This window comes from Sinocyclocheilus grahami, unplaced genomic scaffold (assembly GCF_001515645.1).
Source record: "Sinocyclocheilus grahami isolate Dianchi unplaced genomic scaffold, SAMN03320097.WGS_v1.1 scaffold146.1, whole genome shotgun sequence".
Taxonomy (NCBI): domain Eukaryota; kingdom Metazoa; phylum Chordata; class Actinopteri; order Cypriniformes; family Cyprinidae; genus Sinocyclocheilus; species Sinocyclocheilus grahami.
The window spans coordinates 1,065,101-1,091,034 of record NW_015505325.1 but is presented as its reverse complement, the minus strand read 5'-3'; the positions used below and the strand labels follow the sequence as shown (position 1 = coordinate 1,091,034).

General features: G+C 37.5%; 3 protein-coding genes across 5 annotated transcripts in view; all 3 read left to right on the top strand.

The window, feature by feature from the left end:
• The window catches only part of LOC107591784 (transmembrane protein 115-like), a 17,974-nt gene extending 5,709 nt beyond the window's left edge, over positions 1-12,265 (top strand). The window contains exon 4 of the transcript XR_001609905.1: positions 12,240-12,265. The gene's annotated coding sequence lies outside the window, so the exon portion shown is untranslated. The remainder of the gene's footprint in view (positions 1-12,239) is intronic.
• On the top strand, positions 303-5,088 carry LOC107591788 (rho-related GTP-binding protein RhoA-B). Of its 2 annotated transcripts, none has more exons than XM_016281044.1 (5): positions 303-332; positions 3,015-3,172; positions 3,554-3,674; positions 3,824-3,954; positions 4,153-5,088. In XM_016281044.1, exons 2-5 carry the CDS (start codon positions 3,017-3,019, stop codon positions 4,324-4,326), a joined length of 582 nt encoding a protein of 193 aa, XP_016136530.1. In that variant the 5' UTR covers positions 303-332; positions 3,015-3,016; the 3' UTR covers positions 4,327-5,088. The 2 variants fall into 2 exon arrangements, with proteins under 2 accessions (XP_016136530.1, XP_016136529.1); XM_016281043.1 differs by lacking the exon at positions 303-332 and adding an exon at positions 856-954.
• sema3h (sema domain, immunoglobulin domain (Ig), short basic domain, secreted, (semaphorin) 3H) lies at positions 9,431-25,886 on the top strand. Of its 2 annotated transcripts, none has more exons than XM_016281014.1 (17): positions 9,431-9,555; positions 13,403-13,557; positions 14,434-14,496; positions 14,610-14,729; positions 15,713-15,806; positions 15,910-16,029; positions 16,243-16,388; positions 17,446-17,560; positions 20,630-20,699; positions 22,404-22,548; positions 22,675-22,894; positions 23,012-23,100; positions 23,190-23,231; positions 23,597-23,751; positions 23,896-23,957; positions 25,026-25,168; positions 25,250-25,886. In XM_016281014.1, exons 1-17 carry the CDS (start codon positions 9,456-9,458, stop codon positions 25,652-25,654), a joined length of 2,244 nt encoding a protein of 747 aa, XP_016136500.1. In that variant the 5' UTR covers positions 9,431-9,455; the 3' UTR covers positions 25,655-25,886. The 2 variants fall into 2 exon arrangements, with proteins under 2 accessions (XP_016136500.1, XP_016136499.1); XM_016281013.1 differs by having other exon boundaries at positions 23,594-23,751.
• Positions 25,887-25,934: the final 48 nt, after the last annotated feature.

Here is a 25,934-nt window from a genome sequence, read left to right as displayed (position 1 = left end):
GCTGATTGATATTTTGTGGAAACTGGTACATTTTTACAGGATTCTTTGATGAATACAAAATTCAAAAGAACAGAAACACTCAATGACACTAAAAAAAAAATCTGACCCCAAACATAAAGGTGTGTGTGTGTGTGTGTGTGTGCATATATATAACTAGCCACAATTCTGTCATTTATTCACCCTGAATCACTCAGCCATTTGACTTACTGCAGCAGTGAGATGTTGAGGCAACAAATATGCCACAAAAGTGGATGGTGACTGAGGCTGTCTTTCTGTTTAGCATCTCTTTTTGTGTTCCACAGAAAGTCGTACAGGTTTGGAACAACATGATGGTGAGTAAATTACATTTTCATTTTTGGGTTAAATATTCCTTTAACGGGTGGGTTTGTCTGGACTGAAGGTATTGTATTGCAGCACATTTGCCGATAGATGGCGCAACAAACGCACCATCATCGTTTTTCCTCATTCCAGCTCATCTAGCTTGAGGGAAGTCCTATGTTCAGTTTAAACATAACATTTGATGCTAATTACATTTCATGTGATTTATTTTGATTTTTAGAGTTTCCTTTTCCAAAGAAACTGTATCCAACATTATGCTTATACGGTTTGGGGTTGTTTGAGGCTGGAAAACGTTGGACGTTGGTTAGATAATAGTCCCCTTTCGTTCCATGAACGACACACAGGTTTAGTTTTGTTAAAACTTCATATATAACACAAAACTGCCTCGAGGTGGTTAGGGCGGTCCGTCTCTCAACGACTCGTTCGTCCACCGCCAAATAAACTGTCTTCAACGTGCTCGCGCAGGCGTGGCTCGAGCTCGTGCACGCAATCCCTTCCCCCTTCTGAATGCCCGCGCGCCGCGCGTGCTCGTCAACGGTTTATTGTATCGGACAGAAGAGACGACTGAGCTCCACCGTTGGTATAAATCAAAACGGCCAGCCATCTAAACTGCAAGTAAGATTACTTTTTCTTCACGTCTCTGTGTTTATACAGCTATTATAAACTTTATAAGCTCAATTCGCCGCTGAATTGTTGTTTTAAAACTACTTTTTTGATATAGTGGAAAGGTAAGGGCTCAGCGACTGACCATTCGCCGCTTCCGCAAGCAACCGCCGGCCGGGAGTAGCTGCTCACCCTCGGCGTCCAGATTTTTAAAACCGTTCAAAGATATTTCTAGGTATTTACACATAGAAGAGACCTTTGAAATGTGTGGGGAAAGCGGTAAAGTTTACACCCAAGTGTTTGGTGGTGAATATATTCGATATTACCGGTAACAGTTATATATGTGGTTTGTCTTTGTTGGTTTAAAGCGGAGAGCTAAAGCTCGACCCAGACACGCGCATAATCTCAGATTTAGACGTAACTGGAGGATTATTGATTTTATCTACCTATAACTTTAATTGTTCTTAAGTGATTTTCAATATTTATTTAAATGAATACAGTTAAAAATCGAAAAGAAGCATAGGATTCATAAACTGTGATTAATGTAAATTGGTGAATGTTTTATTAACACCTGTGATTTATCTGATTATTGAACATTTGAAATGTATAAATTTAATCTTTGGCGTTGTTTTATTGGATAGCTCAAAGAACTTTATCTTTTTATTCTGATCATTTACCATGATTTGCTTTAGTTCAGTCTTAAACTGTGTTTAGCTGTGTTCAGGTGAGACGTTTATGTCAAATATGTCATACAAAATTTTATTTTTATTGGAAACAACAGTACAGGCAGTCAGACACAATGACCCAAGCATAATTTTTTTCAGTTAGCTATGATATAGTAACAGTCGTTTGTTTTGATGCATGAAATTTTCCCAGTGACTGTTAGAAGTCATAGTGATTAATGTTCCTATTAATATGGGTCTATAATCCCATGTAGTGGTTTGAAATTCCCATTGGGCCTTATTTACAATTTCCATGACGGCATGAGCAGAAGACATTTAAGGGTAAATCTTTCATAAAGCAATATGAATATTCGTGTCAAGTGATTTTACAGACTTTTTATACTGAAAGTTCTTGTTTCATGAATTAAATTTCATTGAGCCAACAGGTGCCATCCAGACTAATCTGTAACACTTTGAATAATTAACTAACCTTACTGTTGCCATGCAGTTACCGGGAGGTCCCAAAAATCATGTGCCCACAGGCAACCCAATGAAGTTTGACTTGTTGACTTCCATGAGGATATGAGAATAATAGTTTAGGAGGTGCTGATAAACATCAGATTCATCTTCAGGTGTAGAGTATTCTTGCCTGTTACCCAGGCCCGCAGCCTGCACAGCATCTCATAATAATGCACACATTGTGTCACCTTTTGGGTAGACATGATGAAGTTGGGGTGAGAATATACTACAACAATGTACATTTTAATATAGTGGGTCAAATGGAAGACAGAACCAACAGTTGATATTTAGTGCTGAGGCTTTGTCTCTTCTGCTGGTTTTTAGACTTTGATCTTCAGCTTTGCTGCTCTGTCTGTGTGTCAGTGTTTAATCTACTGTCCATCTGAGCTTCTCTCATCACCACGGGCCTGTTCATCAATAATGTGGGCTCTGTTCTGTAGCTGCCAGCTTTATCTTGGCCACTGGGGTGCAGCTTGCACTTCAAAGACATCTGGCCCAGTTAACAGACCCTTCCAGATCTAAACAGCTGTTCTGGATCAGAAAATGAAGTGTCACGTCATTCTGATGCGATCGGATGGGTTGGTTCTGCAGTAGTCATGTTGTAATGACTCTGGTAAAGGCTTGTCGGATGTCACCGTTGGCTGTGATGAGCCAACTGAGGACTCTGAAGTCTCTGAACCCTGTGTGGCTTTGATTACTGGGCCTGAGGGATGGGTTGGTGTGTATTTACAGGACTTTATAGTGGTAGAGGACTACCACGAATGGCATCGTTCATGTTATAGTTTTTATTCTGCAGGAAGTGACATTGAAAAATGAATTACAGTTGCTGCTGCAAAGATGACTGCCAGCGTAATGCTGCCGTATTTAACCGTGTTTGTGTGTCTTTTGTAGGTATGGCAGCAATTCGCAAGAAGCTGGTGATTGTAGGAGATGGAGCGTGCGGTAAAACCTGTTTGCTTATTGTGTTCAGTAAAGACCAGTTTCCCGAAGTCTATGTCCCCACGGTGTTTGAGAACTATGTCGCCGACATTGAGGTTGACAGCAAACAGGTGAGCAAAACACACTTGAGAAATACAATGTGTATAAATCTCATTGTTCCTGCTGTTTGTAATTGTTTCACTCACTGAGATCATTTTATGCTGGTTAAAAAAACAATGGGTTGTTAAATGCAGATTCTCAATAAAGTTTGGCTCATTTAAGGTCAAATTATTGGCTATTGGAGGACCATGTGTTCAAGTATACCCCAAAACCTAGTTTAATAGGCTAAATAAGTATTTGCCTGTCAGTTGGAGCTCTTGGAAGTGGCTTTAATGTGAAAATATTGACCTGATTCACTTTCCTTATTTAGCTTAACATACTGATGGCACCTCCATCTGTCCTTTTTAAGTGGTTTGGGATGTTTGAGCTCAGTGTGTCTCTTTGTCCAATAGGTGGAACTTGCTCTTTGGGATACCGCAGGACAGGAGGACTACGATAGGCTCCGTCCGCTTTCGTACCCAGACACTGATGTCATTCTTATGTGCTTTTCTATTGATAGTCCTGACAGTTTAGGTAAATATACTCTCTTTGGTCTATTGTTTATATACCTTTCTTATATGTACATGCTCAAATTATACCTTCTTTCCCATTTTCTAATGAAGCTGACTTCCAGTCGGTGTTAAAACTCCAGAATTGACCTTTGATCTTTGACCTCTGTGTAGAGAATATTCCAGAGAAGTGGACACCCGAGGTGAAACACTTTTGCCCAAACGTTCCCATCATCCTTGTCGGCAACAAAAAGGACCTGCGGAATGATGAACACACACGCAGGGAGCTGACCAAGATGAAGCAGGTAAACATATACAGAGTATTTGCACAGGAAATACATGTTTACTGTCACTCTTCTACTGGATGTTTTTAAGTTAATTAGTTGTTAGTTTTCCTTGTTTCAATAAAGAAACATGTACAGTTTTGATCATTTATACAATTGGCATAGACAAAATCAAGGTATTTTGTACTGAAAGCATATTTTGTATTAACTGTCCAATAGGAGCCTGTTAAGGCAGAGGAAGGGAGAGACATGGCCAATCGGATTGGAGCATTTGGTTATATGGAGTGCTCAGCCAAAACAAAAGATGGCGTTCGGGAGGTGTTTGAAATGGCCACTAGAGCGGCGTTGCAGGCACGCAGGGGAAAGAAGAGCAACAAATGCAGTCTGCTGTGAATACTCGCCATTGGACTCTGCCTGTATTGGGCCTCAGAAAGTGTGTGTGTGAGGGGCACACTCCTATTTACATAGTCATACACCCCCCTCACATTCGCCAAATGCTTTTGGGACAGAGATCCCAGAAAAAAAGCTTTGTTTTGTCCCTTTTCCCCCTTTTGGTCTTATATTTTTAGTCATGGAGATGTTTATCAGTATTTAAGAGAACTTGGACAAATGGGACTTCTTTTGATGCTTTACCTGAATTTGTGGTATCATTCAAGCTTGCCCAGCTGCCAAATGCTGTCATGTGACCCTGTTGGCTGATTGGACAGGTGTGATCCTGTGAGCTGCCAATCAATACTTCAGCCCATCCCTCATATGCTGGGCTTTTTTCTGCAACATGAAACAGGGCTGAACATGATTGTTTCTGTATGTATAAATAATTTTATGGTTTTCTTTTAGATCAGGGCAAGATTGGGATTTTAGAACAAAAGTACAAAATAGCTCTTTTAAAGCAAAAAAGGGGCATGGGGTGGGTAAGGGGGTTGATGTGTATACATACCTGTACATATGAACGTGTGTATTTATATGTACACGCATTCAGGACTGGAAACTATTTGTAAACTAGACTTGGTAATCTTGTGTAATAAAGATGTTCTATAAAGAGCAACCCTGTGCTTGTGTGTGTGTATGTGAGAGAATGATCAGATTCATGTGTAAACCTTCAGAAAATAGCAGAATGTAAATGATACTAACAGAAAAAAAAACATTTTGTTTCCCCTCCACCAAAACAATACACTTGTTATTTACTTTTTGCAAACCTGCTATTCATAAAGTGTAGACATTTTAAAGAATGTTCACACTTCTCTTTTTTTAATGAAATAAAAGCATGTGTTAATCAGAGACATCAATGGACTCCATGCACACTTCCTGCCTATGCATTTCTGCTAAAATTTGGCACAGTATTATACCTAGCAAACGGGTAGTAGAGAACTATTTGTTCTATTTCTAATAAATGTTCAGCTATAGTAAATGTGATATTTTAGTACATTATATGAAAACAACATTTTAGTTATGAGATCTAGAAGCTTTAAATACATTTAGAGCAAAGGTGGATTGCATCAATATTGTCTCTGTCGTGTTGTGACACATCCTTGATATGTAATTTTTCTGTTTAGTTTACTCATAATTTCTAAACATTGTGCTGCACTGGTCGTTGCAGTGATAATCAAGGCTAATTGCAGAAGCAATTGTGCATGGAGTTCATAAGTCTGTACCATAGATTTCATCATATTAATAGATTATTAGTGAATGATGACATTTTGGTCCATTCCTAACACAGTTAGTAGCTATCGTATGACTTTTTTTTTCAGCAAAAGTGGAGTAGATATTTATGCTGTTTCATTATCACCAATTATTATACACATGTACACAATACAGAACTCAAGTTAGTTCCTGGTGTAAAATCAGGAACCATTTACACACCAACAAAATGTAGATTGGTGACATATAATTTGTTCATAGAATCTATCTGGAAAATGAGCCTTAGGGGGTCATGAATTTTTTTTCAGCAAAAGTGGAGTAGATATTTATGCTGTTTCATTATCACCAATTATTATACACATGTACACAATACAGAACTCAAGTCAGTTCCTGGTGTAAAATCAGGAACCATTTACACACCAACAAAATGTAGATTGGTGACATATAATCTGTTCATAGAATCTATCTGGAAAATGAGCCTTAGGGGGTCATGAAGGCTTAATAGGTGACAAGACAGTTGCTTCACATGACTAGAATGAAAAAGTTTGAACAGAAGTGGAAATCCTGCTTTCGTTTTGTCATGAACAGTATGTTCTGTTTTTACGCTGATGACTAAGCCTCTGCACTCCAGCTAACACTGAGAGCTTTCTAATTCAACATTTAGTGAAGAGGAGCTGGAATTATTTTGAGTTGCCACCCACTGGATAATCCGAGATTCAGAACAGCATGATGAAATTCTCCAAACCATCTTTACCAATATGATTAATGACAGTGTAGTGGATAATTCTCGGATATAAAAGCCTGCTTTTATTTAACTGAAGATGGAGAAAAAACGACTTGTTGAGGAAGGAAGGAAATGCTCATGCAGCCCCCACCCCCAGGCCCCAGCGGGCAACACCCAGACCCGGGTTGGCTGAAAAACTGAACATTTTGCATTTTCTGTCTGTCTTGTGAAAGACTGCGCCGTGACATGGGACCGAGAGAAAAGGGACCGCCGCCCTTTCGCAATCTCCCTCTCTTTCTCTCTATCTCTCGAAGAGCTTCAACCTACACCGCTACTGCTGCGTAAGTGCTGCAAGTTTCGCTCAAACGCCGGGGTTTATATATGCGCCTATTTTTAGCCCCAGCGCGTGAAGCTATTTTTAACCAATATGAGCTCATCGCTTTCCTGCTCATCCAATCAGAACGCAGAGGGGAGCACGTGTGTGGGCGGGAAGCACAGAAAGAGAGAGAGAGAGAGAGAGAGAGAGAGAGAGAGAGAGGTGACGCTGACCCTTTTCCTGAATTCCTACACCAAGAAAACACAAAACTATTCCATACTCTTTTGGACATGCGCTATAATAACACAGTTCTTTTAAAATACCTTGGCAATACTTCCATGCTAAATAAATGGTAATCATTCGACACTATGGATAGAAGCTCAGGTAGAAAAGCAAGAAAACATCAGAATAACAAGAAACTGGTAAGAGACATGGATAAGAGGGAATATAAAATTTCCGGTTATATTGGTAGCTTGTGTATTTTAGCAAAAAATAAATAAAATAAAAAGCCTGAATGCGGATGAATAGGCCTATATAAAATGATTTAAATCAGCTAATATTGTAAAGTTGTTGCTCTGTTTGTGTGATGTTGCTCTATTTGTGTGCACTTTAATATACAAGTAGGATAATACAACAATTTCAACTCAAATCAGTATTTCATGTCTATGTAAGTTATTTAAAGTCCATAAGTTTTGCCTCATTGTCGCCATCTCTGTTTGAAAACCTGCAATTGCAGCTGTTTGCGGAATTATCTTCCTTGTGTGGGTTGTGGTCCGGCTCGCCTCCAGCGCTGATGAATCTAATGTTCTGAAGCGTATGTGTGGCAGTCAGTCTCCGCACCGGTGTGGATATTTACTGTACTTCGCAATCACAGATTCTAGCCTACGTCTTGGAATATGTCCCAAATAAGATTTTTCACCGTATATTGTCATCTGAACAAGTAGGCTAAGTAAGTCTGCCACGTTTGTTCTGACCAACTGAGGAAAAAAGCATTACAATAAATCGCGCAACCAATTAGCTCATATTACATCAAACCTTGCTAATTATTATTATTGTTATACTTTATTCTCAAATTGTTAATGTTAACAACATCAGCATTACGTGAATATAGTGTGTATAAGCGAGTGGATTTCAATTTCTGTACAGTCTAATCTCTAATTGTCATACCATTCGAATTTCATATTAAGAAATTATTTTAACTCAAAAAGCAAATTATGCTCCCTTCGAACTGGTTGTCTTTAAAATACAAATCTTGTGTAATTCTAGGCTATCTGTAATCAGAAGCACATTTAAAATTGGAATATAATTTAATTGCATTCACATATGTTTCATAAACATATAATACTTTCTGGATTACAATCCACCATCAAAATGATAAATGTAATTATTCTAGCTGCTGTGAGGAAAGGCTGTAAACCGTCTGCCACCTGCAGGATCCTCACATGCCATAGCCTACTAGCCGGCCCGGGACAACTTCTTTATGTTTACAGACGTGACGTAATGACGAAGCAGCATGCTCGAATTTCCCGCAAAAACCTACCCGGATTCCACTCAAATTAGAAAACATTATTATAAGCTAACCGCTGTGAAACTGACTAAAATAAGGCGATAGTTTTGAACACTGACTAGTTATGCACTTGCTCATATATTGATTTCAGATCATTTTTAACCCCCCCAAAAAAGTTATGGACTGCAGCTTTAAGAAAGGGGCCAGGAAATAAGCGGAACAAAGTTGATCAGTCACTATCACAAAATAAACCCCTTCAGGATAATACAAGCACCCTCTGTGTAATTTGTACAGGGTTAAAGTGACACTGTGGCGACTTATTCAATAATTGTCTCAATTTTACTTCTTGTAATGAGGGGTGGTGTATTAAAAAAATAATCCTCGTTTATTCGCTAGAGGGCGTTAAATCCACACAGTTGTCTCGATCTCCGTGATATTTTCATACATTAAAGAACTATGATCTCCCAGAGTTTGTGTGTGTGTGTGTGTGTGTGTGTGTGTGTGTGAGTGAGAGAGAGAGAGAGAGAGAGAGAGAGAGAGCGAGAGAGTGTGAGTGTGCTGTGAAGTCTGCCTGGGGGCAATACGGGTTTTCACTCTCTCATTTTCTTATTCTTTTGATCTTGTGACCTGATTCAGCTACCATTAATTCTGATACTGTTAGATTTAATTGGAGTGTGTTGAGTGTGTGTGCACATAAACAAGATGGTGAGGGTGAGAGATGAAAAGAGAGAAAACCAACATGAGATTTCAACAGCCAAATCAGCAAATAAATCCTAAGAGAGAGTCACATTCAGTAGCTGTCTTATTCTTAAAAAAACAAGATATACACAAAGAAGGAGGGAGAGAGAGATGGATAGAAAAAGAGAGAGAGAGAGAGCGAGAGAAGGGTGGGCACAATTGGGACAGTTCCCTCCTTCCCAGCAGGGGAGTGTTTGAAAGAAAGGAGTAAATGATAAGAGACAACTGAAGGAGAGAGAGAGAGAGTTCATAAAGAGTTAAAAGATGCAGAGAGATGAAAAGGGCAAGACAATAACAGAGTGAACAAAACAGAGAATGAGCAGAAGAAGAGAAATTCAGCTGGCAATATTATAAACACAGAAGCCAGACCAAGAGAGGATTTTGCTGCAACACTGACCTGAGCAGGATTATATTACACTGCACTGCAAACACACACACTCATACACACACACACACACACACACTTACGCTGAGGTGTGTGATGCTGACATCAGGTAGAAACCATTTGTGTGTGTGATATTTCTGAACAGAGCACACAGAGAGAGAGTGTGTGTGTTTACTCCGTGCTAGAGTCGCATGAGTGTGTGTGTCAGACAGCCATGAAGAGGATGCTTGCTCTCTTCTGCTTAATTTCACTGGCAGCGCTTCTAACGGATGCATGGAGACCATCACAACCACGACTGCACTTCCAACACTCAGGTGAGGCAACTGACTTTCTATTGACTTTTCTGTTGAGGTATTGGCATTTTCAATTTTCTGACCCTTAAACAAACCTTTCTGCATTTAATGTTTTAAATCAGACATGACTTTAGAATGTTTATTATGACATTTTCCTCCCACAATGTAAATTATTTCAGGTTGTATTCTTTTTATCATTATTATTATTATTAATACAGTTAATACAATTTAAATAATATTAAGAATTGTCATTATAAAATAATAATAATTCCTATTATTATAAAGTAATACTATATAATTTTAAATAATTAAGAAGGTCATTCAAAAGATGCACTATGCAGTACCGTGTTACCATAATTAATTTAATTAATGTTCTGTTGGTCTGCATAGTTTATAGTGCAGCACTGACAACTGACTTTCCATTGACTTCTATTGCTTTTCTATTGAGCTCTTGGTGTGTGTTTTTTTTCAAACCTTTCTGCATTTAACATTTTAATCCAGACATTATTTAGTATGTTGATTAAGCTATTTTCTTCCCACTATGTAGAAGATTTCAGGTTGTACAATCCTTGTGGACCCACAATCTCTTAAATATTCAGTCTTTCTTTGCTCCACACACACAAACTCTTTCTCTCTTTTAAACCCAATTACCCTAATGCCATCTGTAATCAGCCGTGGTTTGAAAGGGGTATATCACGTGTGACATTGTGTAGACTGAAACTGGTTGTGTGTTTCTCCATGACCTAGAAAACCCTGCACAGATACATTCTGTATATCAGCGACGACTGAGAGTGAATGTGAGAGAAGATAGAGAGAGAGAGAGTCTGTGTATGTTTATGTGTGACATTTTTTTAGAAAGTTTTAGGGGTAATACATATCTTAATGAAACCGTATGAATGTGTGTGTTGTGTTTATGTGGATCTCTTAATTACCCAATTAGCCTTTCATTCACACAGACTCCCAAAGGGTAGAGCATAAGTGTGTGTTTGTGTAAGGGAACGGCTGGTGGTTGATTATTATCCAGCTCATTTTGGCTTGATTTCCCTAATGAGATGATAAATGACAGCTCTTAAGTAGCGCACACACACTTACTGAGATTTTGTGCCACTGGATAAAAGTGAAATCATATATCCAGTAATATGTCCAGCAGTTCTATAAAATTTATTTTCCAGCTGGTCTGTTAAGATTGGTCACTTTGCAGTTGATTGGCCTTTGGGTGTGATTATAACTAACAGCATCAATCAATTAAGCATAAGCTCTGGCAAGTGTGTGCATTTGAGTGCTATAATTATGATGTATACTCATATTCAGCCCAGGTCATAGGTCATGGTTAGTAGGTCTGACTGACAGAGAGTTGAGAAATTCCAGAACACAGCAGTGTGTGTTTGCCCAGTTTATTTTAGCTGTCTGTGTGTTTATGCATGAGCTCTGGGCCTTGTGTTCACAGACTTATAGTCACACCTGTTAACATTTCTACCACACACATATGAACATGCCAACTGGTGGATTGAGCAGTAATAGCCGATAACTCAATTTGCACAGGAAGTGTGTACTGTTTGTTCTTGTCTGCCAGTAGCACTATGGGAAAAGTTGTGGCCAACACACCCTAACATACTTCCATCCACACTTATTGTATAAGAGGTGTGTGCTTGTGAACAGATTTTTGAGTCAAATTTCACAATCCACTTACGATTCACATGCTCTCGATTTGATGCCCATTTCGATTTAGTTTGAATCAGTTCCATTTGATTCCATATTTCAGTATATTCAGTTATAATGTCCATTTATATTTATTTCAGTTTTGTTTTTAGTAATTTTTGTATACTTCAACTTATTTCTTTTAGTTATATGCAAAGGTAACATATCTAATTTTCTTTATTTTAGTTTGTATCTAATATTTCTATTTTATTTTTATTTCAGCTTTATTTAAATTAATGACAAATGATTTTGAATAGTTTTAGTTAACATAACTCTGCAAGACAGTGTTTCAGACTGATTCAAATGAGATCCTCGTAATTATTCATTAAAAGAAAATTAATTAAAAGTTTTTTTTTGGTAGCTCACATTCACAGATCAGGTAAAATTTTATTTATGACACCTACAGGACAGGAAGCGCTGTACACTATCACGCAGACACTGAAATAGTAATTAATCATAAAAACTGTATATATTATATATATTTTGTGTTGTTGCTATAGGGCGCGCATGCCCTCATGTAGATGTATATGTATAATGTTTCTTAGCTGTATCACACACCACATATTTGCACTAATCGTGTAATCCCACATCAGTCTCTCTCATGACTGTGGTAATCTAATGTTCAGATATACACTCACAGCTTGTGTGTGGTGGTTAAATATACAGCACTAGGCCTGTATGTGGCTAAATATACCCTGGTCATAGAATGATGGATAGAAGGGTCTGTGACTCACTTTGTGTTCATAATCATATATGTGTGTGTGTGTGTGTGTGTGTGTGTGTGTGTAAGAGAGAAAAATGACAGTTGTAGTTGTACTAATTGTGTAAGACCATCAGAATGTCTCACTGTTTGTCTAATTTAGTTTATGGCTAAAAAGGTCATGAGTCAGACTGATTACAGTCTGGGGCTACCAGATTCTAGACCACCTAGTCATAAAAACTCCCTCACTTCCTGTTAAACACACTCGAGGCAGGTGGAATACCAGCCTGTAATCCTGTAATTTTAGCACACACACACACACACACACACACACACACACCCTTGTTGCCACAGCAAGGGGGCAATGGTGCCACTAAGTAAGGGCCAGGAATGCATGTGTGAGGTTTCAGGCTGTGACAGATTGTGTGCATGTCCATCGTGACAGCTGAAATTTTTTAGTGTGTGTGGGTGAATGAGAGAATATTTTAAAGGAGTGATAAACATGCAAATCTACAGAACAACTAACATGATATGTGTGCATTGGATTTTTGGTGTATTATAATATTATCTGCTGCACTCTCACTGTATTTTATTCATTTCCTATGATTCTCATGGCATGTTTTCAATCTTTTTGTCTATTCCATTCATCTGACGCGTTATTTTATCTCTGTCTGTCTCAACTGTTCATATTTTTGAACAGGTTATTCTGCCCAAAGAGTGTCTGGTTCACATATGAGTTTATATGAGTTCATTGTGTTAAGGAAAAGTACAGAATACAATGTTACTCTGGTGGACCGCTTTAAATGTATTTAAAGAAATAGTTCATCCACAAAAATAAACATTCTATCATCATTTACTCACCCTCATGTTATTCCAAACCAGTGGCTTGGCTTTCTGTATTCCATGGAGTACAAAGGAGATGGTTTGAACAATACAAGTTGCTTCTGGAGCTTTGTGAAATACTACATCTGAATGATGCACTATATTCCAAGTAATATGATTGCTTTGTGTAAGAAAGAGATGTTAATTATCTGATACTCCTCTCCTCTAGTGGGCTTTTAACTAATGGAACTGGATCATTGTACCATTGAGTTTTCAGTTATTTCCGCTGAATAACAATTTCAAATTCAGTCTGTTCCACAAACAAAGCTATCATATGACTTCAGAAGACTTGGGACATAGATCACAAGTTGTAGACCATTTTATGATATGGTAATTTTAGTAATTTTAGAGCTTAACAGTCTCATATTCTTCAGAAATTCACCCTCTGTTGAATGGAAGAAAGAAACCCTCTTTCACAATTTTTTTCCCTTTCCCATAAAATCAATAAAGCTGAATTGCATTTTCTTTATTGGCCTGTCAGAAATAAAGGATTTGTGATGGAAAGAGGCAATGCCGCATATATGCAGAACTCTAAAATCTATGAAATAATCTGTTCACATTCTATCTATCTCTCCCTCTCTTTCTTAGAGCTGATGCGGAGCGGCAGGCTCATATCTCTGTCTGTGCCCGCTGGGGATCTGAACTCTCTGTTGCCAGATGAAGATGGTCGTCGTCTTTACATCGGTATGAAAGACCATCTGCTGTCCACCAGCCTGGATGATATTACACAAACCCCCTGCAAGGTATGTACACGCCCAAACATGCATGCGCACATATATATTTTACATATTCTTAAATAAGGGACAGTTCGCACAAAATGTACAATTCTGTCATTATATACTGTCTTTTTTATGTGTAACACAAAAGGAGAAGTTTAACAAAATGTTCATGCTGCTCTTCTCCATACAATGAAAGTGAATGGTGACCATGGGCTGTCAAGCTCAGAAAATGTCAAAAATCACCATAAAACCATCATAAACAACTTGTTTTCCACATAAAACTATCATATGGCTTTAAAAGACTTGGAATATATCATATAAATCAAATGAACTGATGTCATAGTACTTTTATGGTATTTTTGGAGCTAGTCAGTCCCTGGTCACCATTCACTTTCATTGTACAGAAGAAAGCAACTTGAAGGTAGTAAATAACAAAAATTTTAAAGCGATAGTTTAGTTCACCCAAACACGTTGTAGTATCAAACAAGAAAGCTTTTACTAGCAGATTCTTATCTTATGAAATCTGTCCCAGGCTAAAAAACATGTTCCATTCTCATTGAAATTGAAAAACACAATTTATGTATGATTGGTTTTCAAACAAACATTTGTTGCATGAATTAGGCCCTGTGAGTGTATCTGTGGCTGTTTGTGTGAGTAAGTGTGGGTGTGTGTGTGTGTGTGTGTGTGTGTGTGTGAGCCCATCCCTGCTTGTCTACATAACTTGGTGTGTATTCATAATGATTTCATCTGAGTAATGCCAGGGTGGCATCCAACTGTAATTCCTCACATGCTATATGATGAAATCAGCATATGCATCAACATTTAATATGACTAAGAGGAGCTTTTATGCACACTTGTGCACCAGAAGAGATTCACATCTGTGTGTGTGCTGTATTTCAGATATACTGGCCTGCAAGTCCAGATCAGATCCAGAACTGTATCATGGCTGGAAAAAACCTGCAGGTAAAACACAATTTTATGAAACACAGCTTGTTTAGACAGCTTTTCTTGAAGTGTTTAATCACAAACAAAATCAATTAAATCCTCATTGTGATAGTTTCCTTTTCATGTCACAGATGGACTGTGCAAACTTCTTGCGTGTGTTAGAGCTGTATAACCAAACACATCTTTACGCCTGTGGGACTGGAGCATTCAACCCTCGCTGTGCCTTCATCCCCACCAACCTTTTCTTCAGGGTAAAGGACTACATTTCCCAGCATGCACCTCTCTCACATAAACTCTTCCTGTTGTGTTTGTGTACTTATACGGTGCGTTCCAAACGGGATATATCACTGAAGCAACGATGAAGGGCACTTCGGAGTGAAAACAATCATGGCCGCCATATTGAAAGGCCGTTCCAAACCAAAGTGCTCAAAACTGGCCACTTCAAAGGGCCCTTCGGAATTAAGGATTTCGAAGGGTACAACTGATGGCTCCCATGATCCTTTGCGCAGATTCTTTGCATGATGACGGCGCCTCCGTGTGGGCACATGATGATGAGGCAGAAGGGCACTTCAAGGAACAGTTGTTTGGTCCCATACACCCTTCAACCCTTCGAAGCTCTCACTCCGGAGGGTAAACCCTTTTAAGGGATTAGGGCAGGGGTAGGCAAGTTCGGTTCTAGAGAGCCGCAGTCCTGCAGAGTTCAGCTCCAACCCTAATCAAACACACCTGAACAAGCTAATCAATGTCTTCAGGATTACTAAGGCTATAGGCAGGTGAGTTTTTTTTCAGGGTTGGAGCTGAACTCGGCAGGACTGCGGCTCTCTAGAACCGAACTTGCCTACCCTTGGATTAGGGCATAGGGATGAGCCCTTCCGAATGGAACGCAGGGATAATGTAGTTTGCTGTGCATCCATCATGTACTATGTGTGTCTCAGGTGATAGAATAGGAAATGTCAGATTATACAATTTTATGAGGATTATATTACTGATAAATACATTTCTAATAAATTTAAATAAAATGTTAATTTATTAAAATAATAGAAAATATTAAAAAATATTATAAAATAAATTGTTACATATCCAAACAGAAAAAAATATAATTTTATTAAAATTTAAAAATTAGATTTTTAATGAAAAAAAAAATGTTTCATACAGAACAATACATCCTTAAGGATTATTGTGTATAGGCAAAAATTAATGATTTGAACTGTAAATAATGTAATGGGAATTTCAGGCTGAGGAACAAATGCTGCAGTATGAAGACACTGAATCAGGGAAGGGAAAATGTCCTTATGACCCTCACCAGAGAACAGCTACTGCCATCATAGGTAAGACAGCATGTTTATAGTTTGTGTGTAATTTATCTTTTTGTGTGAGAACATGCCAGTGTAACTCTAATTCTGATCTAAATCTTTGTGCATATTTGTTCAGACGGAGAGCTGTACGCTGGCATCTCATCTGACTTTCTAAGTCATGATACCGCTTTTATTCGGAGTCTGGGGGAGCGACATGTGATTCGCACTGAACAATACGACTCCACATGGCTGCAAGGTGATACATGTGCGTGTACAACCACACATATTCCTGAGCTAGCTCTAACACTTACACTCACACTTACAAAAATACACACACCAGGTTGTTGACAGCAATTAAGGATGCACTGTGCTCTATCAGTTAAACACAAGAAAATGCAACCATATTTTTTACACAATAACAGATGTATGTGTTAGTTAACCGTATTTTTGTCTCTCGCGCTCTCTCCAGGCGCTGAATTTGTACATGTTGCAGAGATGTCAGAGAGTGATAATGAGGAGGATGATAAGGTCTATGTGTTCTTCACTGAGCGCACCCAGGAGGCAGAGGGGGCTGCTGGGAAGGTCCTCTATTCTAGAGTCGCCCGCGTCTGCAAGGTATCTAATAGTGTGTTTCTACGTGCTTAACTGGACTTGTGTGGCTCCTGTGCCTGTATGCCCACCTCTTTGAGTCTGATAGGATGTGCTGGGTGATATGTCTCTGACTGTTCCTCTGGTGGATTTCTGTCATTTTCATATAAAATAATAATAGAATTATTGTTTACTTGTTAGATAGAGATCTAAACAGAAATAAAATAAATGTTATTTTAATAAAATATACTTAATTTGTATTACAATAAAAAAGTATGTACAAATCTAAATAGAAATAAAAATAGATACTATTTTGGAGATCCAAACAAATTTTTATAGAAATTTCTGACTGGTTGGATTTCTGTCCTTTTGATATTGCAAAATTATTATTAATAAACTTACAAAAAAGTATTCCTTGTCACTGTCGCCTTTTGGCTTGCTTAGCTGGGGACACTTAATATTTGGCAATATTGTCGACTTGATTGCACAGATAATATTGAAAGAAAACTGAACTGAGCTGGATGATTACATCACTGAATCAACAATGAACAGCAGAATTGAATTTTGTTTGTTTTACTGAAACACTATTTTCTTGTTTAACACTATAAAGCTGCTTTGGCACAATCTGTTTTTTATGAAGCACTATATAAATAAAGGTGACTTGACTTGACGGTATCAGATGGTAATGCCTTGGTACTTTCATGTATGTCATAGAAAATAATGATTACCATATCCATGTACCAGGGCATTTACATCTACATCAAAGAACATGTCTAAAAATCATGCTATTAGCATGGTATATATAAAAAAAACAAACAAACAGACAAACAAACAAAAAAAAAACAAAATGTGATATTAGTATGGTACAGTACATGTTGAAAAATATGGTATTAACAGAGTACATGTGCAAAAATCCATGGTGTGTGTGTATGTGTGTGTGTGTGTGTGTGTGTGTGTGTGTATATGTATATGTATATATATATATAATCATAGTTATACCATGGTACCATGGTAGTTTTTGTTAGAGAAAACTGATATTATGGTACTACATCAGTGCGTTTATCTCTCTTTCTTTCTTTTTTAGAATGATATTGGTGGTCAGCGTAGTTTGGTTCATAAATGGAGCACCTTTCAGAAAGCTCGTATTGTTTGCTCTGTACCAGGACCCGACGGCATACAGACACACTTTGACAAACTCCGTGAGTAATAAACACACCTTCATATAAATGCCACAAACAAAAAAACATTTCAATCCCACTTGATTACCCAATCAAGGTTTAAGCAAATCTCTCAAATTAAATAAGGCTTTGAGATAACCTTGTAAATTTTTTAGAATATAAATTATACTGTTGATTCTGTGTGTGTGTGTGTGTGTGTGTGTGTTTGTGTGTGTGTGTGTGTGTGTGTGTGTGTCATATGCTCAAACTTCCCTGATTTATGGAACAAAGTTTATCAGTAGACACACACACACACACACACACACACACACACACCACACACTGACTCAGACAGAAACCATTTTCTTATCAATCAGTCTGTGTAAACAAAGACCTCGCATAGAATAAACAATTCTTAAATCCTCATTCTGACCGAAGTTTTACTGTAGTTGTAGTCTCATACTCATATATTACATCTGTAAGATATACACATTACAGAGCATACATATTGAAATGTTCATCTCAGTTATCAGTGACAACTGCACTGAAGATAGCATGTCCCCTAAACGATTCCACCCAAATACGATATAAAACACAGCCAGCAATAATCTGAAATCAAGAATGGCTTCCATATCTTACTGCAACTTTATCAAATCTGCAAGCGGCTCTGAACAGAACTATTCATTGTCCAGCGGCATGGCAATCTTTAAACAGCTGAGTTTACATAACTTGTTTAACTCAGTGCATGTCCAGTTATGTTCAAGTGTTAGAGAATTGTGAAATGTGTTTATTTCTTGGCCTACCAAAGTATTTAGAACATGCAAAATAGCTTTGTTTTGATTTCTTAACACTTTCATGTTTACTTGTGCCGTAGAAATGTTCTGATGATTCTATAATGTAAACATGCTCTAATGCTAATATGCATCTCATCTTAGCTGTTCGTTTGCCCTATGGTGGTAATCTATAAGAATTATCTTCTCTGTCTTGTTTACATTGTGCTCCATGGCCCCTAAACCACTACATCTCCCATAATCTCTGCCTGCATCAGGGACCCTCATGTTGCCATAGTTATGATGGGCCAGACCACACTGCAGTCAGTGAATGTTAGTCAGGAATAGTGAGTTTATAGATTGTATAAAGAAACATGCGTAAACTGATGATACGAGTTGAGAACTGCCAGGTTGCTGGAAGAGTAGAATTAGAATGATGTGAATTCTGTTCTTGTGAAATATGGAACAGATGAAGCTTACATCTTTAAAGAAAAAATTGACTGGCGTGTGTTTTAGTATGCAAGATTGAAAGTACTCCAGAATGCGTCATGGTCTGGTGTAAATAAGTTTAGATAATGTTTGTGTGTGTGGAGGTGATGCTGCCAGTTTCTGTGGCTCTGATTTTGAAGCTGAGCTGAATTTGTGTTGTGTCTGGTCTGATATTTACATACATCTCTATGACTCTAAAAAGTTTCATGTTTAACACATATTGAGTACTTTAGGAAATAATTTCTTATGGTTATATGCATTTTATTGCCTGTCTAGAAGTTTTGTCACAAATTGAACTAATTTTCTTGAGTTCACCCTGAATGTTTTACATTTGAACCTCATGATGATAAATGTATCTTAAAATGAGTGTGCCAGTGCATATGCCATTTGTCTTGGTGGTCTGCTGAATGTTTTGAAGGCCACCAGTATCTGTGTGTGTGTATTTTCACATCTACGGTGGCACCCCCATCCTGTTTCCACATAGTCTACTGGCTAACTCGGGATGAGGATAAGGGAGGAGAGCAGGAGAGTCGGAGGTTAGGAGGGATAAGGACGGATAGGGGCAGGATAGAGAAGTGTCAACAAGTGCAGGGCAGACAAAACTATCTGTCCTCAAAGAGAACAAAAGCTTTTGTTGGATGGAATTGACACAACTATAGCATCCCTGCAAAAGTGAAAGAGAAGAAGAGCCAGGGAATGGGGGGTGAGGGGTGGGACAGAAATGAGAGATAGTAATGGGATTGAGAGGGAAAGAGGGAGAGTGGATGCTTAATTAAAGGGATTCTGTTGGTTTGTGTCTAGAATAGGAGGGGAAAACAGAGCGTCTGTGTTTATATGTGCGGTTGTAGTCCAGAGCGGTGTGTAATAAAGGTTTCAACCATTTTATAGTTCTGATCTAGTTTATGTTCTCAGTTTTTAATAGTTTGTCAGAGTCAGTAAATCTATCTCATGTTTCAAAGGCGTGTCTGCGGTAGCAAGAATGTTTAACACTGTGGTTTCCAACTGGTGGGTTGTGCCCCATATCTTTTATTGTCGCTAAGGGCTGCGAGTTTGATCAAACTCCACTGTATTTTTGATTGGGGTCGCTAAGATATTTTAATGTTTTTAAAGAAAGTCTCCTATGCTCACCAAAGCTGCATTTATTTGATCGAAAATACAGTACAAAATCTTTCAGAAATCATTCTAATATGCTGTTTTGGTGCCCAAGTAACATTCCTTACTTGTGCTGTTTAAATTTTTTTTTTCGAAACTGACACTTTTTCAGTATTCTTTTATAAATAGAAAGTTAAAAAGAACCGCGTTTATATGAAACAGAATTTTTTTTGTAAAAATGTAAAATTCTTTACTGTCACTTTAGATCAATTTAATGTGTCCTTGCTAAATATATAAATTATGATCTAAACCTATGACGTTAATGGTAATTTACATAGTTTTATAGTTTAAAAAATGTATTGTTTTGGGCCGTCACTTATTGTTGAGACCAGTTGAGAACCACCATCTTAACGTGTGTGTTTGAGTTGATAAGGCGTTTGATTATATCTCACATGGCTGGAATGCAGAAATGAACTAGCCTACCTCCGACGGCACAAGTTCTTTGTGTAGATATACAGTGGGTACGGAAAGTATTCAGACCCCCTTACATTTGTTTAAACAGTAGTGAAACCACAAAAATGCTGTGTTACACACGTTTTTTTGAATGAGGAAGAGAGTGTGACCAGGAAAATATAATTTTCATGATACAGCCTTGAGATGAAACCAGAGACCATACATACACAATCTTTTTCATTAGCATTGACTAAAGTGCATACAAGGCATGTTTAATATTCTAAACCTGTTTTCTGTTTTTCTGTAGAGGATATTTTTATTCAGCGTGGAAAGGAAAAAAAGAACCCCCTCATCTATGGGCTCTTCACCACTACCAGGTGAGTCTTACACACTGACCTGGTATCGATTTTTAAACATTTGACTGTAATAAATCACATTTGGAGACTTAAGTCATAGCTGAAATAAGAGCAGACATTAAAAAGGAAATTTCAGTCATAATTTACTCAGCTTCAAGTCATTCCAAACTCATATGACTTTCTTTGCAAAAAACACAAGAAGGTATGTTTAGTGGAATGTTGTTGCTGCTCTTCCTCATAAAAAACAAAACAAACAAACAAAAAACTAAATGGTGGCTACTGGCTAGGGATTGTCAAGCTCCAAAAGTGACAAAAATCACCATCAAATTTGTCTATATATCTTATGTGCTATATTCCAGATCTTCTAAAGCTATTTACAAAAGATCTGAGAAAAAGACAAGAAATTCAAGCTGTTATATGTTGATAGAGATGAATAATACATTTAGAAATCAAAACAAAAATTTTCAAAACAGCTTTTTGAAAGAAATTATTTGTATTAATGTTATTCAGCAAGGATAAAAAATGACAGCTAATCAGCATATTAGAATGATTTCTTGTAATGGTAAAGAGTAATAAATTCAGCTTTGATATATAGGAATAAATTGTGTGTGTGTGTGTGGGGGGTGTGTGTGTGTGTGTTTATTTTTAAATTTATTTGTAAATTGTAAAAAAATTTACAATATGGCTGTTTTATTTTATTTTTTATTAAATAAATGCAGGCTTGGTGACTTTTAAATGGTAGTCTATATTCAAATATGAATCTTCAAAGCTTTTTGTTGTCATGATGCTGATTTAATTGGGTCACATGTTACTTGTAACAAATCATGAGTCACTAAATTTGAATATGCAAATTGTAAATATATATATGATTTTCAGTAAATAACACAACAACTCACATTTCACACAACAACTTACATTTCTGCACACAGAGCTATTGTAGGCTTCAGAAGTCAAGTTTACTACTGTAATGGTAGTGTTTTTTGATGCTGTTTTGTTGTTTTGAAGCTTGATGGCCCCTGGTCACTCTTCACTTTAATTGTATTGAAAAGAGCAATGTGCACATCATGACAACCCTGTGTGTGCCTATGTGGTTAAGGGTGTGGATAAAATTGCAGTATTACTGAGTCATACTTTCCAACTGGTCTAAGATGACATTAATAATGCACCCATGATGTTTAAAACACATTAGAAGTTGAACCAATTTTACATCAGCCATCTCAAATAGCATATGCCTTCCTCTTTGTTTGTGAAAATGTGTGTGTGTCTGCCTAAGGTTTGGGGAAGGTTGCATTGGGTGGAGTGCACAATGAAGAATGGATTTAGAAAAAGCTGTATGGAAAGAATGACAGTGTTATTGCTCTCTGCTAAGCTGTTCCACTGAGTGTGTTTATTCTCTCAGAGACTTGTAAAAACTGTAGCTTTCAAGGCAGACCCAAATTCAATTCGGGTCAGATCAGATGACATTTTAACCCTTGCTGAAGAGTCCGTGCCTTGTTGCCGACTTGCTTCACACTTGAACTGAAGTGCCACTTTCATTTGTGCCACCAGAGCTTGGTTTCATTTGGAATTAAGTCTGGCCAAAAACATGTAGGGGAACTGAATAAGATTAATTCTGTTGATGTGATACATTGTGATTGATTGCTAGTTGATGCTGTCTGCTTATATCTCAATCAATTAATAATTCATGTTTCTATTTTTATGTGTGTTTGTTTCCTCTCTCAACAGCAATGTCTTGAATGGATCTGCTGTGTGCGTTTACAGAATGCAAGACATTATTAGAGCTTTTAAAGGAAATTTCCTTCATAGGGAGGGTCAACAGTACAAGTGGACGGAGTATACAGGCAAAGTTCCCTATCCCAGACCCGGCACAGTGAGTGTTCAAATACAATTAGGCATTACAGCGTTATAATGTACAGTATAAAAATGTTATTCTAAAATCATGTACAGTAAATTATTATTTTTGGACCATAATACTGAACTTCCTGTCAAACTTCAGTGTCCCAGCAGCACATATGGAGGGTTCAAATCAACAAGGGAATATCCTGATGATGTCATCTTCTTTAGCCGCAAACATCCTTTAATGCAGGAAGTGGTAAATCCACTTGGGGGTCATCCTTTGCTCATCAGAGTGGGCGTGCCTTATAAACTGACCCGCCTCCTTGTGGACAGAGTGCAGGCGGTGGATGGACAATATGACGTGCTGTTCATTGGCACAGGTGTGTGTTTGTGGTGAATACTGAAGTAAACTGTAGGTATGCTGAATTTTTGATGGAAATGATGTGACGTCCATTTAGTTCGTTTAAATACTGTGTGTATTGTATGTGTGTATTCAGATTCTGGCCTGGTTCTGAAAGTGATTCACCTCCCTAAAGCCAACGGACAGAATCAGGAGATCACTCTGGAACAGCTGCAGGTTTTTAAGGTAAAACTTCTGCAGCTTAACATTCCAGATTCATTGGGATGACCTTTTGAAATTGAAACATTAACTGCTCATCTTCTGTCACTCAACAGAACAAGTCACCAATCACTGCCATGACGCTGTCCAAGAAAAAGGTACCATGTTTATCAGTGGAAGCACACATACATACAAACATACTTGAATATACATGTAAGATACACCGACACACTTTTATAAACCTTCCCATCTTGTTGCCATGGAAACTCGAGAGGGTGGAAGATATTTAAAATGAAACTTCTATTTTTTTTTTACACATTTTTTCCATGAAACACTCACTGAAACCTGAAGAACTGGGATGGAAAGAGCTCTGTAATTCTGGAGCTGTGATGTGTGGAATGTGATTTTTTTTAGATATTTGTGTTTCTGGCCCAGCTTTCCTGCTTACTGGAAAAAAAAGCAATAAACAGGATCACAGCCCATATCAGTGTGTGTGTGTGTGTGTGTGTTTTGTCTCCAGCAGTGGCTGTTTGCTGGATCAGCAGAGGGTGTGGTTCAATTGGGTTTGTTCCACTGCGATTTGTACGGCCAAGCCTGCGCTGAATGCTCTTTTGCTAGAGACCCATACTGCACCTGGGATGGCCACTCTTGCAGCCCTTATATGCCAACTGCACGCAGGTGACACACATCTCACACTTGTATGGGCAGCTTGTTTGATAGAATCCATTTCATCAGCAGTTTCCAGTACACTGAAACCGAAACGCGTTGGTATTTGGTATATCTGAAATAAATCTGATTTGAAACATTCCTCCCTATTTGCAGAAGAAACATTCGTCATGTTAATGATGACGGCAACCTGCTGAAACAGTGTGTCAGACAGGGAGGTAAGACACACAGACAACCAGACATTTACAATTGCTAAACATCCTGCTTTGGAACAGCAGTCATTTTTGTGTTTATTTATGTGTTTTTACGATTTCATTCATTGCTCATTAAATCTGGGTGGAAACTTATTAAAGGTTGAATAAACTTTTACCATTTGTGCCTTTAGAAAAACACTTACAATTAAAGTAATTCAATCTTAAAAGCGCCGTGCCCATGGTGTGAAATGCCATGTTTATGTGCACAATGAATTAAATAAAAAATGTGAATAATAATAATAATTAGAAATAATAATAATAATAAATAAATATTTTAGTAATAATATTATCATTAACAAAAATAATAAAATATTACTATTATGTGTGAAATGTTATGTGTGCACATAGACCAACACAAAAAAAAAATGCAATAATAATAATAATAATATGTGAGAAATGCCAACAATTAATTAAAACTAATAATAATAATAATAATAAAATATTTCTATTATGTGTGAAATGTTATGTGTGCACATAGACCAACAATAGAAAAATGCAATAATAATAATAATAATATGTGAGAAATGCCAACAATTAATTAAAACTAATAATAATAATAATAATAAAATATTTCTATTATGTGTGAAATGTTATGTGTGCACATAGACCAACAATAGAAAAATGCAATAATAATAATAATAATATGTGAGAAATGCCAACAATTAATTAAAACTAATAATAATAATAATAATAAAATATTTCTATTATGTGTGAAATGTTATGTGTGCACATAGACCAACAATAGAAAAATGCAATAATAATAATAATAATATGTGAGAAATGCCAACAATTAATTAAAACTGTAATAATAATAATAATAAAATATTATTATTATGTGAGAAATGGCATGTTCATGTGCATATAGGCCAGCAATTAATTTGAACTGTAGTAATGATAATAATAGTAATGATAGTAGTAGTAGTAGTAGTAATGATAATATTTGTTATTATTATTTTTTATAATTTTATTGAAATTCTTTCATTTAAATTATTTATTCATTACATTTTTCTTATTCTATTCATTGTTATTCAGCTGGTCTTCAGGTGGAGGCAGAGGTGAAGACATTAGTTGTTGCCATGGGTAACAGCACCTACCTGGAGTGCCTACCCAAATCTCACCATGCCACAGTCACCTGGTTTAAAGACATAGGCGAGAACAGCCTGGAGCAACATAAGGTACATGCACACTCATGCCTGCACACTCAAAACATTATCAAATATTGAGATGTCTTTAAATTTGAACCTTCTTTCTTTCAGGTCACATCTGGGGAGCAGCTGGTTGTCATTGACATGGGCATCCTCATTCCCCGGGCTGAGCTCAATCTCGGCGGCGTTTATCACTGTCAGCTAGAAGAACATGGATTCCGCTGGACAGCCGTTACTATTCGTTTAATTGTGTGGAGCCCCACATTTGTCTCCGCCCAGCCATGGTACCAGGATGTGATGGCATTGATCAACCACGGCAAACTGGAGCGACACTGCAAAGAACTCAGTCAGCATCACAACAACAAGGAATCAGGGAATCACAAGCATAACAAACAGGACAGAAAGAGAGCAGACCGGCACAGGCACAGAGGAGGGGGAGAGAAGGAGAAAGGAAGGGGGCGGAAGAACCGAAGCCGAATGCAGGGTTCAGCACAGAGGCTGCCAAGGAGCGCATAGAACAAATCGCAGGTGTTTACAAAGCTGCTCAAAACAAAAGAATACAACAAAACATGCAATATACAGTATATTCACAATACATTCAAGTATGCATGACATCATGTTAACAGACATTTGCTTTGTTTCAAATCCTAATGAGCTGCCTGTATGCGGCAGCATTGTCAAGCAACAAGCTCAAAAATACATGCAAGATGGGAATTTTTTTTTATCAACTTATATTTCTTTCAATTCATTCAAAGAAGTATATCCATATAGATTGTTCAAAAGTTTGGGCTCAGCA